At 46.8% G+C, this 15,650-nt stretch overlaps 1 protein-coding gene across 2 annotated transcripts in view; it reads right to left on the bottom strand.

The window, feature by feature from the left end:
• The window catches only part of CLIC6 (chloride intracellular channel 6), a 44,334-nt gene extending 29,114 nt beyond the window's left edge, over nucleotides 1-15,220 (bottom strand). Inside the window, exon 1 of one of the 2 annotated variants that reach the window (XM_036851809.1) lies at nucleotides 13,427-15,220. In XM_036851809.1, the coding sequence (XP_036707704.1) occupies nucleotides 13,427-14,880 (1,454 nt within the window). In that variant the 5' untranslated portion in view covers nucleotides 14,881-15,220. The remainder of the gene's footprint in view (nucleotides 1-13,426) is intronic. The other variant, XM_036851810.1, reaches the window with a different exon arrangement.
• Nucleotides 15,221-15,650: the final 430 nt, after the last annotated feature.

Genomic DNA, 15,650 nt, shown 5'->3' with positions numbered 1-15,650 from the left:
TAAACTCACTTCACGTTACTATTCTCTGTGAATCGGTTTAATAATTTCAGGGGATTTTTAACTCTTTCCATTTTTATTCTGACGTTATTGGTGCAGGAAGTAAGAATTTAATAAATCATACTCTACAAACCTTGAAAAGCCAATTCACCTAATTTGCCAGAATAAGGTATAGTTCTGAAAATCCGGACTGCAGATTAAAACATAATTCTGTTACTGAGATATCACCCGCTGCTACCTTTTAGTGGAAAGACGTGCTTAATAAGTGGCCCTGGGAAAGATGATGGAGTTGAACTGATATATTCACTGATTTTCCCACGGAAACAATGATACAACAGAAGATTATTTTCTTTGCCAAGAACTAAAGGAACAACTTTTGTAGAAATGCCCAATCAACTGCAAAACTGGGGGAGGAGTGTCCTATGAAAGACAAAGTGTTCTAAAGGGTATATAAACCCTTTAAGTGGGTGACAGAGAGGACATGAGGAGAAACCAACAGAAAAGTGATAGAGTCCCTTAAAGTACTAAATTCTTAACTGATTTCACAATTTCTGTTAGGGGCAAGGAATGCAGTAAAGCTGCTTTCTTTGGGGAGATTCTGACATGGCAGTCATCGGAATTTGATATCCTAGCTCAAATTCTGGAATTCCTACTTGCGAGTCTCCCTTAGAGACTGAAGGACACCCACATTCATGAGACACACCACTTACTGAGGTCTGATAACCTCTCTTCCGGCACCCTCTGCCCAGGCTTTTCTCAGCTCAGCACCACCATCTCCCTTCTTCCGCTACAGTCTGTGCCAGCAAAGTCTCCACTGGTCTTATCCCCACCTCTTGGTTAGGGCAGGAAGGAGCCATGTGGGGTGGTGCCAGAGGGCAGAACACTCTGCAGTTAGGAGGGACGAGGGCCCATGGGCAGGTGAACAGAAAGCTGGACCATGCAGCTGGGCTCCCATATCACCACCCATTATTCTGCCACGGTCAACAGGAAGGGCTGTAAGAGGCTGCTTGCAGGTAAAAGGCCAGCGGTTCCAGCTGTACCATCACCATGACTACTGTGTGGCACAGACCATCTGAAGGTCTTCTCGGTTCCTTTAACTTTTCTGCAAGGCAGAGGGAACGCTAACTGGAGAGGAAACTGCCCAGTTGGCCCCCTGGACTTGCGCCCCTTCTGGTTCCTCTTCTGCCCTCTGGTGGAGCAACAAAATAGCCAGCAAGAACAGCAACAACCGACAAAACCCAGCGCCAGAAACAAGGCTCCTTGCAGATAAGAATCGTGGCCCTCATTTTCTTATCTCTGTTGGTATTGTTTATTGTTATTATACTAGCTCATCCCATGACACAAACATTACGCATCACACTTCTTGTAAGCCTGTAAAGGAAAAACGTATCATAAGTGCAGCGAGTATTGAGTGTTTTTTTCTTAAAGAAATAAAAATGACTGCACAGTTGATATCATTTTCTAGACTGACTTCGCACACCCAAGGAGGGGAAAGCTTTGCTGCACTTTATCAGTAAAATGTGTTATTAGAGTCCTCGGTCCAGGCCACAAAGAGGATTATGCTCTGTCTTGAAACATGCTTCTCACTCCTCCATAACCTCAGAACTTAGGGACGATTTCATTCCTCATTACACCTAGATCCTAAGGAATATATTTTAGATCTTAAAACTTCGAAACAGATCTGAGCTTTTCAAAAAGCCTATGAAACCTAAATTCATTCCCAAGTATGTATAGTATTTATTCTTTTCGACTGTCGTAACAATGTCTTATTAGGTGGATTAGGTGGGTGACCACCCTTGACCCACAAACTTAATCACTGAACCCAATTGCTCTTAAATTCTGCTTTAAATTCTGGCCAAAGGCTTAGTTATGTCGCTGTTCATTGTCACAGTGGGTGGAATCAACTCATAAGTACACGGACGAACAAAATGAAACTTGCTGTTTATCCTCCTATATGAATTATGCTTTAAAAACTCTCGGGCTATTTTTAATCCTTATTTAATAATATGGCCTGATACCAACTGAAGCTTTTACACAGAGATGAAAAGCTTATTTCCTTGTAAAATTCTCACAAGGAATTATTACAACAAAGGAACACCTTGTTCTGGAAGGCCAGCTTAATAACGCAGCCTGTTTCTCTATACCCTGGTGGTTTACGTTCTTGAATGACTGAGCGTATTCCATTTCTTAGAGTGACTCCAAAGGGGAAAACGCCTGCACCAAACAGAAGAACTGGCCACATGGAGCCCTCCTTTTTATCTGCACTGCCCCCCCACCCCCCTTGGAACTGCTTTAACCCGCTCTGTACCTCTCACCTTGGCCATCTTTCCACCCACTCAGATTTCACCAGCTTAGAAGTGTCATAAGTCACATGTCTCAGTTCTCTTTTGCCCAGTAACAAATCACTCCACATTTAGCAGCCTAAGTTGTCTGCTTTATTATATGTCATGATTTGTGAGTTAGGAATTTGGGTAGGGTAAGGCTTGCCTAAATGATCTTTCTGTTCCATGTGACATTGACAAGGTCACTCAGTGGTGTTCAGCTGGTGAATGGGCTGGTCCCAGGGGTTCAAGACAGCTTCACACACTTGTCCGGTGTCTTGGCAGGTTGGCTGGAAGGCTGTGCAGCTGGGATGGTCAACTGGAGCACCTACAGGCAGCCCCTCCAGAATGCTGGCATCAGGGAGGGTCAGTGGACAAGGCAGAAGCTGCATGGCCTTTTGTCATGAAAACCACACAGCATCACTCCCACCATATTCTACTGGTTACCAAGTAGTCACAGAGGTCAGGCCACATTCAGAGGGAGGAGAATCAGACCCCACTTCCCAATGGCAGGAGGGTCAAAGGATCTGTACCCTTCTTTAATCCACCACACTATCTGATTTCAGGGTGTGCTGAAATGCTCAAATCATTTATTTATAGATCCAGGTCTTGACTAACTTGAACTGGCTTAAAAATTTTTTAGCAGTGCCTAAAAGCAATGGTGTTGATTTGTATTACCCAGTGATGGGCAGAGCACTGCATCCGCAGTACTTACTAGAGCAAATCTCACTCGCTGGAGAGCGACAGAGTAATCTTACTTTATTGCTGTTTTTCATGATGCGAATAATCATAATATATTGGTTAAAATGGCATTAACAAAAAAAGTCTTCCTCCATATCTGATGTGTCAATACCTCTGAGTTTTCTTAAGCATGCAATTCTCTGTTCAGAGAGTTAAATGACACCAAAAAGCCATTGAGTGCAACCCAAACTTCATCTCGTCTGACCATTTATGGGAACAGAGTTGAAGGCATCCAGCCTGGATGGAGTTCAAACAAAAGGAACAAAGTTGGGGAGAGATTAAATCTTTCCAAGGTTCTTTGAACTCACCGTGTCCAAGGCCCTGACACCAAAGGCACCAATAAAAAAGTGTTAATCATCCTCATTTAGGAAGAAAGCCTTAGGTCTCCGGATCTCCAATAACACCCTTATGCTGGGTGACCTTCACAGCACATGACAGCTGAGATGTGCTGCATGTCTTGGTCATGCTTGTGGCCACTGTCCGAAGGGCCCCATCAGAACCCCTCGTGCGCCCCCAGCCAGGGAAGAGAACATGTGCCCCCCTACCCTGATTCCTCGTCCCCACAGCCCACTGTGGCTGGAGGTGGGCCAGCGGCACCATAGGGGGATGGATAGGGGTGCGTAATGAGGGTCTTCCTACTGGCCACCCTCACCAGCAAAGAGTCTCACTGGCCGGAAGGCAGAATCCCACAGGTTTAAAAGGGAAGCCAATCTCTCGCTTCTCGAAACAGCTCTAAACTTGCACACTCGAAACAAAAAGGGGGCACTGATACTAGTAGCTACCTAACCAGCGCATACTGCTTCTCCTTTATATCAATAAGAATAAGTGGCTGGCTCTTACACATGACGAAGAAATGACTGTGAAAAGGGCATATGGAGGGGCCCAGGTCGGGGCTCGATACCCTCTTTGCCTGTGCATTATAGTTATGGAGTTGAGGTTTGCTGTGGTAAGAACTATAGCTACATTGCTTTGCTCATCACTAAATATAAAAAATAAAATAGGGCTTCCCTGGTGGCGCAGTGGTTGAGAATCTGTCTGCCAATGCAGGGGACATGGGTTCGAGCCCTGGTCTGGGAAGATCCCACATGCCGCGGAGCAACTGGGCCCGTGAGCCACAATTACTGAGCCTGCGCGTCTGGAGCCTGTGCTCCGCAACAAGAGAGGCCGCGATAGTGAGAGGCCTGCACACCGTGATGAAGAGTGGCCCCCGCTTGCCACAACTAGAGAAAGCCCTCGCACAGAAATGAAGACCCAACACAGCTAAAAATAAATAAATAATAAAAATAAAGGAATTCCTTTAAAAAAAAAATAATAATAACTCCAGTGCTTTACATACTGCTAAAATTTTCTTAAAACAGTTCAAGTTAGCAAAGACCTGGATCTAAATAAATGATGTGTGCATTTCGGCATACCCTGAAATCAGATAATGTGATGGGTTAAAGAAGGTTACAAATCCTTTGACTCTCCTCGCATTGGGAAGTGGTCTGATTCTCCTCCCTCTGAATGTGGCCTGACCTCTGTTGACTACTTGGTAACCACTAGAATATGGTGGAAAAGGCCGTGTAGCTTCTGCCTTGTCCACTGACCCTCCCTGAGGCCAGCATACTGGAGGGGTTGCCTGTAGGTGCTCCAGTTGACCGTCCCAGCTGCACAGCCTTCTAGCCATCCTGCCAAGACACCGGACAAGTGTGTGAAGTTGTCTTGAACCCCTGGGACCAGCCCGTTCACCAGCTGAACACCGCCGAGTAACCTGCATCACTCCCCCATTTTGGTCGTCGACTGTATTCCTTACCGTTGTCTCCTGCCATGGAATTAGAAAGGTAAAAATGATTTTTAACAGGCCTAGTACTTTAATAGTTGGTCAGTTACCATGCTCAGACAAAAGCCAATGTCTGTAAACGCAATCTGACAGTTGAGGCATTGCTGGCTTAGATGGAAAGAATCTACGAAATCATAAAATTTACATTCTGCAAAATGTACCATTAAAAGCTGACCACCCCCTCACAGACATAGAAAACGAACTTATGGTTACCAAAGGGGAAAGCAGGGAGGAGGGATAAATTAGGTGCTTGGGATTAGCAGATACAAGCTACTACACATAAAATAGATAAACAACAAGGACCAAGGACCTACCGTATAGCACAGGGAACTATATTCAATATCCTGTAATAAACCACACTGGAAAAGAATGCAAAAAGTGTGTGTGTGTGTGTGTGTGTGTGTGTGTATAACTGAATCACCTTGCTGTACACCAGAAACTAACACAACATTGCAAATCAAAAACAAAAAATAAAAACCACAGCTGACCACCCAATTCAGCCCACCTGATATAGTAGCCACGTCTGTTCACTGCCATCATTCATTCATCCATGCACTGTGTACAGCACAATCTTCCAGGTAGAGGGGAGTACAGCAGAAGGGCAGAGCCCTTGCTGTCAGAGATCTAGAGGCCAAATCTCTCCTTTCTGTCCGTCGCCACCCAGGCTGCCATCCCGCTCTGCCCACCTGTCCCACCAACCCCTCCCCCACGCCACGTTCTCCTCCCTCACACGGCATCGTAATTATTTCCTTCCGGATCACTCTCTAAGGCTGAGGCTCCAGAAAAGCAGGAGCTGTGTTCATCACTGTTTGTCACTGTAGTACCCCCAGCCCCATGCACAGTGTCTGTTACATGGTGGGTACTCAATAAACATTCACTTTCAATAGCCTACTTGGGTCCAAAATACCACTTGGTAGTTTGAAAGACTGAAAAGCAGCTTTTCTTCGCCCCATATCAAGACTCAACTTTCAGATGGATGACCAAGTAAAGAAGGAAAGAGAAAGAGTAAGTTGAGGTAGAGTCCATAAAAGTAGTAAAAATGGAGAATTTTTTTAATCTGATGATCTTGCATGCATATATAAAATCAGACTTTCCCTCGCAGACTGAATAAATATATATCAACACGGTCTGTGTTTCTCCATAAAGCTACCCTTCCAGAAGCTTCAAAATTATCTTTCCAAACAATCTTTGATATTTGTATATTTCCATCCTCTCTCTTATCAAACATAAGCTATGGGTAGGCTTCCACAATTCACTGGTCCTCTACAGACAGGATTTGTGATCAATCTCTATACATTTTGGTCAATTCTTTCAACAGATAGAATCCAAATAAGAACATCTGGCTAGGAGACACAACCTTGGAAACAATACTTTGATATCGCTTCGTAGCAGATGATTACTGATCACGAATCCATTTCGGAAGATGGCAAGCCAAGATCAAAGTGATATACCTTACATTTTCAGATAGAGCAGGGTGGGGTACGAAATGATGCTGCTATCTATACGTTTTAAACTTTGTTTTGAACAGGAATTCATACAAGAAAGAGTTTGATCCTGAAAGGGTGTGTGCTTGATAAAATGTAACCTGCTAATTAAAAACAAAGGTAGGGAGGCAAGATTTAAAATACCTAATCCCTCAGGATTTAAGAAGTTATAGGATAAAAAGTAAAAGAGAGCATTTAAAGATTCTAGGAAATGAAGTTGAAGTTTCTAAGGGTGCTATCACAGGCTATGCTTTGTTTTCCCAAGTATCAGTTACAAGAAATTACTAAGACTAAAAGGATAAATTACTCCAGTACAAATAGTCAAAACAGTCCCATAAAAACATATGCAACATATGACAGACAGAGGTCTAATTTCCTTAATATAAAAATCGGGAAGAACAAGACCAAAAGGCAATTTGAAAGGACATAAATGGCCAGATCACAGAAAAATAGATACTAACGGTTTTTAAATACATAAAATTAAACTCAATCTCACATATACTAAAAGAGATGTGAGTTAAATGACAATGGACATCATTTTTCACCTCTCCGATTCAAAAAAGTTGGGGAATACACTGAGTGGGGAAGCAAACACAGCACTCGTATGGTGTCAGGGGAGGATTATTTGATATAACCTCTTTGAAGAGGAAATTTGATAAAAGTTATCAAAATCTTAAATATGCATATCCTTCCTCCTAGCAATACCATTGCTAAGAATTTAGGTTCCATATATGATTGTACATCTGTGGAGGGATTTTCACTATAGCATTGCTTAACGTATCAAAAAGAGGTAACTACCTAAACATCCATCAGTGGGAAACTGATTGTAGAATACACCCATTACTAGAAAAATGCAAAATTTTTAACAAGAATGTGAGAGAGCTACAGGCACTGATAGGGAATGGTTTCTAAGATATGATGTTAAGTAAAGAATGTAAGATATAACCGAATGTATTTCCAGTGTACTACTTTTATGAAAAAAAAAAAAAGTAGGTGTGGTTTTTTTAAAAATATGTCCACAAATTCTTTGACTTTCTCTTTAAAAGGTGGAATGGAATTCCAATCTCCCTGAAGGCTGGACTTAGTTAAGAGAATAAGACAGAAACGACTGTGTGACTTCTGAGACAAGGTCATAAAAGGCATTCTTCTCTCTTGGATCCCCCTGCTCTGGGGAAAGCCAGATGTCATGTTTGAGGACACTAAAGCAGCCCTGTGGGGAGGGTCCAAGTGATGAGCAATTGAACCTCTTGCCAACAGCCATGTGAGTCAACCACTGTGGAAGTGGATCCAACCACAATCAGTCCTTCAGATGAGACCACAGCCCTGCAAACATCTAGGCTACAACTTCAGGAGCCAGAACTACCCAACTAAGCTGCTCTCAAATTCCTGATACAGAGAAACTGTGAATAATAAATGTTTGTTGTTTTAAGATGCTAAGTCTCAGAGTAATTTGTTACACAGCAGTAAGTAACTAAAACAGTGAGGATACTTACATATATGTTTGAATATGCACAGAATATCTCTAGGGAGAAAACTGAGAGGTTGGGCCTCAGGCATGGAAGAAGATTTATTTTTCATCGCATTGTATTGTTTTATAAGTTTTTCTTATCCTAATATATTGTTTTTTCTTTAAAAAAAGTACATTTTACAAAAGAATCTCATGGATTACATGAATGACCAAACTGTGCATAAATATCTTTAACCTCTATTTTATTTCAACTTTTAAAAAATTTAATTTACTCAACTTTTGAAATAAAATAGAAGTAAATAGTAAAATAAAAGTTGAAATATTTTAGAAGATACCTCCCTCGACTTTGCCCAGATACAGAGCTCAGTTTACAAATCATCACTCTGTCAGAAAAAGAGCAGAGAAAATCAATGATGGAAAAGGGGAAGCTTAGGAGATTTAAGCCTCCACCTCCCCAACTCTCAGAGAAAACTTTTCTTTGCTGAATATCAAAGGAGCTCAGAGAATGGCTAGAGCAAAGCCAGCCTGTTTTAGAAAATCTTGAAGAATTTGTGCTAGGGATTATCAAAGGGTCCCCACTCTCTGTGTCTCCCCAAATACAACTGAATCAATAACTCTTTAGTGACCACCAGTGTATGTGCAGGTCCTCTTATATATACTCTCATAGCCTCCTACTCATCCTTGATCCCATCTTCTCTTCCTACCAGCATTACCAGGGTGCCCATTATGTACCAGACCCTGTGCCAGACTACGACATCTTCAGGGAGAAGAGTGTCTCTGGCCCTTCCACAAGGGACACTAGACTGGGGCAGTGGGGAACGGGGCTTGAGTCCAGCTTCTCAGTAGCCAAGTCACCTTGAACCAATCATCCATCCATCTGGTTATTTACCTACCATTACCAAAAATCACTGATTGAGGCCCTCCCACGAGCCTACCGCCATGCCAGGCAGTAAGGACACCCTGTGGATCTCACTCCTGTGCATGCACTGTGTGCACACGTGTGCATAAGAAGTTAGCAAAGCATGATGTTCCACCTTGGTTTCCACCCCAACTAACCTTGTATGATTTCATAGATGTAATTTGTAAGTAAGTGGCGTTGACACTCAGAAAACAAATGACCAAAAAATGTCATTTGGGGGGAAAAATTAAAGTCCCAGAAGTGCATTTTTGCTCATTTCCCTTCCAAACACATAATTCATACTTAGTTATGAAAATAACATCTCCCTTTCAAGCTCTTCGGAGACCAAAGCCCACAGAGCAGGTCTCAGCTTGCTCACACCTGACTAAAGATGCACAGACAGCTGCAGCCTGCTGACCCACCAGGAGTCCATCAGATGCTGGTCCCAACAGACCCCCGCCCCACTCCCATCCCCCCATGTGACATGACAAGCTTGGGGGGCTTGATTTATTTACTTATTTATTTGGGGAGGGGAGGTATCTCCAGGTGACAATGCTCATTCAAAGGCTTGTCTTTTTTTTTTTTAACTTTTTATTTCATATTAGAGTATAGTCGATTAACAATGCTGTGATAGTTTCAGGTGCACAGCAAAGCGACTCAGCCATACATATACATGTATCCATTCTCCCCCAGACTCCCCTCCCATCCAGGCTGCCACATAACATTGAGCAGAGTTCCCTGTGCTATACAGTAGGTCCTTGTTGGTTATCCTCAAAGGCCATGTCTTTCTCAAGTTCTACTTTGTTCCGTCCTCAGTTTCACCTCCCTGGAGAATCCAAATGTGATGGCAAATGCAAGTTTTCAAGCTCAGCGTTAGCTGTGTATTAGTGGTTATATGAATGATCTCCGAAACGTAATTTAAGAAATTCTTAGACTCTGGCCCAGGATTATTCACTGGTCACATTAAGGTTTTTTAAGTCATGTGAATTTGCCAGAAAATCCATATCTCAGACTATCCCATCCCTAGACCCTGCCTCAAAGTATTAGACAAACCAAACCTGTAAGTGAGACTTCCTTAGCAACTAAACCGCCACAGCCGCTGAAGTCCTGACCTTACGCTATGGTGTTAGTATCTTGTTTGTCGTTTGTTGTTACTATGTTGGTGTGTTATTATGTTGTCATCCTTCCTTTTCATGAGCAAAGAAGAAAAGAATCTTTCTTACTAAATATATTGCAGGGTTGCCCTATAATTTGATGGTAAATAATTAACACTTCTTTGAGAAAACAGAACTAAAAATTAGCATAATCAGCAATTCATTTACCATACAATAATTCAAGGAGGCTTTCCTGTGGCCTGTTCTATACATTCCTGGCTCTTTTACATCCAAGAATACATTCTTGCATACGTATAGAATAAAACAAAATGACAAATTAATAAAATGACAATTCTCACAAAGATGGGGAACATAAACCACCAGGTGGCTAAAATTAGAAGCAGATTTTATTATTACATTTTACTGGGTCGTATGTCATTACTTTCTGGTCACCAATACATTTATTTGTAACCAATACATTTCTTTTTTCTAACAGGAAGAAATGTAAAAGTTAAAAGTTCCCAAATAGAATGAGGGCTAATTAATTTTAAAAATTGTGTTTAGTAGGCTGTCATAGGAAGGCTAGGAGAATGTTTGGAGAAACACTGTAGTTCCCTCCTTAAAGAACAGTTCTGTGAATTTTCCACATCAATCATGGAATCAAAAACCCACCAAGACACACTTGCCCTGACATGTTTACAAAACCCAGGAGGTCAGACATCCATTACGGAATACAGCGTCCAGATAAAGTGGAGCCCGAAGAAGGAACCTAGAGAAGGTTAAATCTGGCAAAGAAATCCTATTCTGAACTAATTTAAGGATTTTAAATCGAGTATTACAAACTCAAGAGCTAAAATAGTCTAAAGGGTTTTTGCTTGATTTGTGCTTTGGGATCTTTTGTTGTTCAAGAGAATGATTAGAAGGATAAGAAGAAAATGAAGACTTCCCTGGCAGTCCAGTGGTTCAGACCCCATGCTTCCAATGCAGGGGGCACGGGTTCGATCCCTGGTTGGGGAATTAAGATCCCGCATGCAGTGTGGCACAGCCAAAAAAAAAAAAAGAAGAAGAAAGTGAGATATGCCTTAACAATCCTGCGGTGCACATCCTAAGTGACCCTCAGAAGCTGTATCAAGCAGTAGTTGCTTGAAAACCAATTTCACTGTTTGGAGATCCATTTATTTCCTTAAAGAAAGGAAAACAACAACCGAGCACCAAGCCAATCATCAGAGTCAAGCATTCTGGTTAAGCAGTCCATGACATGCCCCCTTGCCTCTGCCTTCACAAACTACTGAGCAGAGTCTGAGAAAACAACTTGTTTTTACCTTTCATAATATTCTTTTCCCCAGAAAATGGAGGTAATTAGGAAACTAGAGATATTTGCCAGAAATAAATAAATAAATAAATAAATAAAATGGCAGGGATGGAATGGGAAAGGGATTATTCCTGTGCAAAATCAATGAAAGTTTATCAGAGCTGAGCAGATGTAACAATAAGAAGTCACATTTATAGCAGGCTTATTTCAAGTCAGGTACTGTTCTGAGTGTTTTATACAATCCTAATTTTGAATGCCCCACAAACTCATGAAGTAGGAACTATTATTGTTCCTGTTTTATCCATAAGCAACAAAGGCACAGAAAGATCAAGTAACTTGCCCAAGATCACACAGCAAGAAAGGAGCAGAGCCAGGATTTGGTCCCAGACCCACTGGCTCTAAACTCTGTGCTATTGATCACTACAGTCTACTATCTCATACAGGCAGCGACCCGTTCACACACACCATCACGTTCCAGACCTGTGCTCCACGTTGGAGACAGCACGCAGAGGGTAGTGCCATGTGTGAGTGGAGCTTCGACAGAGGGATACCCAACCCAAACTGGGGTTGGAAAAGTCTCCCCAGAGGAGATGACGGCCATGTTGAATCTTGGACACATAGCAGATAGCCAGGCAGGGGAGGCGGAGAGGGGTGAAGAGGAGGAAACTCGATTCAGGTACAGCACATGCAAAATTTCAAGGCAGAAGAGAATGTGGTTCTCTCTAGGACCAGTAAGTAGTTTAACAAGGCTGGCATAGTGGTACCATGGGTAGCAAAGCTGGGATGGGGGGTACTCAGGCAGTGCCAAGGAGACAGGAATCACATCACGGATAGCCTTGTGACCTGGCTAAGGAGTGTGGATTTATCTGAAAGTCTGTAATAAACAACTGAAGATTATACTAGGAAACAAAATGATCAGATCTTTTCTTTCTTAGCTCACTGGCTATGACAAAGGGACTAGATTGGAGAGAGCCGAGGATGGAAGCAGAAAGACTAGTTAGGAAGCTGTGTTCCCAAGCTGTAACAAGAGGCTGGAATTACGTAGTCAGGCGACCAGAACAAGGGGAAATTTCTTAAACCAAGGAGCAGATTTGGGGCACACACAGCAGCGCTGTGCTCGGATTTCCCCCTCCCCTAACTTCCCTGAAGTCTTCTGGCTCCCAGTGACCCTCCTAGGGATTGTACCCTCAGGTTATGTCCCAATACATAATCTTAAAATGTCTCAGCATCTTAAAAATTGCTCAGAACAGCACAGTGAAGAAACCCAAGCCTGTTCTTCCCAAACTCTCTTGCCACCCAAAGAATTCCTGAAATTCTGATCTTAATCACTTTGGGAACTGTTTTTTGTTTTGTTTTGTTTTTGGCTTATTAAAATTTGCTTATATTTCTCCCAAGGAGGTTTAGGTCATAACCGGCCTCTATAAGCCTGAAAGTATTTTGGAAGGATTACGATTCAACATACAATGCACATTCTTGACCTTATTATCTGCTGTTTTCCCTATCTGGCCAAAGGTCTTTGGGAAGGGCTTTTCCAACAAAGATCCTCCTGTGAGCTGCCCCTGGAACCTCGTTCCTCATTTGTGATGTCTTGTAGGAATGACTATTTAAACTCAAAATTTCCTCACTTGTGTCTCTACAGAATCTTTGTCCTCTTTGAATCTTTGAAGTAAGGCTGAAAGTAGGACATAAAGGCAGACGACGTTCAAGTCGTCAGCATCTTGCATTCTTCCAAAGTAAGTGTTAAATGTTCAATAAATATTACAGTATTTAAATAAACTTCCACTTTCCTCCCAAACATACCTTATCCATTCTACAGAAATGGAAGACCTTTTTGGAGCTGAAAATTTGGGCCGGCTCTGGGTCTCTGAGGTTTGAGTCCGGAGATACTTCTCACCTTACAACCTACCTGTTTGCATTTTTTCACTTTAGGTATTAGCGTTTCCTTTGGCAGAAATTGCTTTGAACATCAGCAGGGCTTGGTGGGGTTTTGTTTTTGTTTTTTTAAGTGAATTCTTTAATAACCTCCTGACTAGAAGGGCCAGATAGGATTTTCAGTACAGAGGGCAGGGGGACGCTGGACCCGCATCCCCATCTCCCACCACTCTCACCCCAACCTTTTTGCTTCCAGACCCTCAGTTCGTCTTCGTAACGGTGCTTTACCTCTTCTCCCTGAAACCCAGGCTGTCCCTCCTCCTCCCCGCCCCCGCGGATAGAAGTGCTCGGTGACCATCAGGGCGCCGAGAGCTTGATCCCCGCGCGTCCCTCTGGGATCAGCTCTCAACAGACCAAGACTAAGGATGGAAGGGGGCGTCCTGGGAGTTGCAAAAAGCCAGATTTACCTTCACGAAGAGGGTGATGTCGTGCTCCTGCCCCGGGGCCCCCTCCTCGGACGCCTCGCCGTCCTCCTGGCCGCCGTTCACCGGCGCGGTCTCGTCGCCGCGCTCGGTGCTGCTCCCCTCCGCCAGGTGGTTGCTCAGCTCGGCCTCGGGCTCCCGGGCCTCCGTCGGCGGGGCCGCCTCCCCATCCGCGCTGCCGTCGGGGGGCTCCTCCTCGCCCTCCGGACCCCGCTCTCGCCTCTCCTCCTCTCTCTGCCCCAGGGGCCCACCCTGGTCCGCGTCCTCGCCAGCCTCTGCCCTCGCGCCCCCGGGGGCCGCTTCCTCCGACTCCTCTCCCTCCCGGTCCCCTGTCTCTTCCGCGGCGCCCGCCGCTGCACCCCGAGGCTCCCCCGCAAGCTCCCCGGGGCTGCACTCCGCGCTCTCCGCCGCTGCGGCCTCAGTCGCCTCGGCCTGGGTCTCGGGGCTGCCGTCCCCTCCGTCCCGGGGCTCACCCTCGGCCCTGGACGCCCCTCCCGCCGGCGCCCCGACATCCGTGCTGACCCCCGTCAGCTCCTCGGCGTCCACGCGGATCCCCGCCGGTCCCTCGGGGACCATGCTGTCCCCCGCCGGCCCCTCGGCGACTGTGCTGTCCCCCGCCGGCCCCTCGGCGACTGTGCTGTCCCCCGCCGGCCCCTCGGCGACTGTGCTGACCCCCGTCAGCTCCTCGGTGTCCACGAGGATCCCCGCCCGTCCCTCGGGGACCATGCTGTCCCCCGCCGGCCCCTCGGCGACCGCGCTGTCCCCCGCCGGCCCCTCGGCGACCGTGCTGACCCCCGTCGGCCCCTCGGCGTCCACGCGGACCCCCGCCGACCCCTCGGTGACCGCGCTGTCCCCCGTCAGCCCGTCGGCGTCCATGCGGGCCCCCGCCGCCCCAGGCGCGCTGCCCCCCGGCTCCTCCGGCCCGCTCTCCGCCTCTTCCTTCGCCCCGGGGGCCGCGGGATCCCCAGGCTCCACCTGAGCCTCCCCCGGGGCCTCGGCCTGCGCGCCGCACCCGGGGCTCGCTTCCTCCACCAGCTCCGCGCCGCTCGCCCGCTCCTCTCCCTCCCGGGCGCCCTCCTCCGACTGGGCCTCGCCCTGCTCTCCGCTCGCGCCCCTCGTCTCGGCCCCCGGGCCACCGCCTGCGTCCGGCGCCAGCTCGCACGCGCGCCCTCCGTGCGGCCCCGGACCTTCTCCTTCCGTCACCTCGGCCGTCGCGGCTGCGCCCGGGCCCCCGCCCCTCGGCGCCTCCGCGGCGCCCTCTCTCGCCTCCTCCCTCTGCGCCTCAGGGCCGGAAGCCCCCGGCTCGCCCCGTCTCTCCGCCTGAAGCGCCGAGCCCTCGGGCTGGCTCTGGGGACCCGGGGCGCCCACCTCCGGCTCCGCGACCTCGGCCATGGCCGCAGATCCCTGTCTTTGACCAGAGACCCTTCCTGGACGCTGCTGAGGAGCCAGGTGGCGCTGGGCGAAGGGCGCGGTGCCAGGGGCCGCTGCGCCAGCTCCGAGAGGACCCCCTGCCCGGGACTCTGGAGGCGCCTGGGCGGTACGCTGGGCGCGCGGGGCGAAATCCTCCCGCCACAGAACGCTGCGCCCCTTCTCCCGGGCTTAAGCTTTCTGGGCTATTCCTCCACCGCTTGTGCTTCTCGCTGGTTCCGCGCCTGATTCCCACCTGGACCCTAATTCCGACCTTAGTTTCCTGGAAACGCGCTTGCGGAGGTGCAGTGCGCTGCTGGGGAGGGCGCTTAGCTCCTGCACGCTTTGAAATGCCTGGCCCTCTGTCCAGGGGTTGACCAGAAGTCCCCGGTGCCAACTCCATCCCCCCCTGGGGCTTGGGCGGGGTTTGCATCCCCTCTTCTCCGCCTATTTGGGTGGCCTGAGAGCTTGGCCAATGACAGTCTTTCTTGTGACCCTTGTGGATTTCAGTGAAAAGATCCTGATTCTACTGACCGCTTAGGTGTTTTCTGGAACAGCTTCAAGTTCCAGAGCCATTAAAATCACCCCTAAACACACACGACACCCAAACACCTAAGCCCCACCTTCCCAGGGGTCAAGCGTTAAGCTCAGCAGCTGCGCAACTGCACATGCCCCTGTAGTGCCTCAGTGTCCTAGAGCAAGAGGGGTAAATCCTGAAAGAAAGAAGGGGAGGCCACACCGCCTCCTTCCAATTT

This window comes from Balaenoptera musculus, chromosome 4 (genome assembly GCF_009873245.2).
Source record: "Balaenoptera musculus isolate JJ_BM4_2016_0621 chromosome 4, mBalMus1.pri.v3, whole genome shotgun sequence".
Taxonomy (NCBI): Eukaryota; Metazoa; Chordata; class Mammalia; order Artiodactyla; family Balaenopteridae; genus Balaenoptera; species Balaenoptera musculus.
The sequence above is the reverse complement of the archived record's forward strand: the minus strand, read 5'-3'. Positions and strand labels throughout refer to the sequence as shown.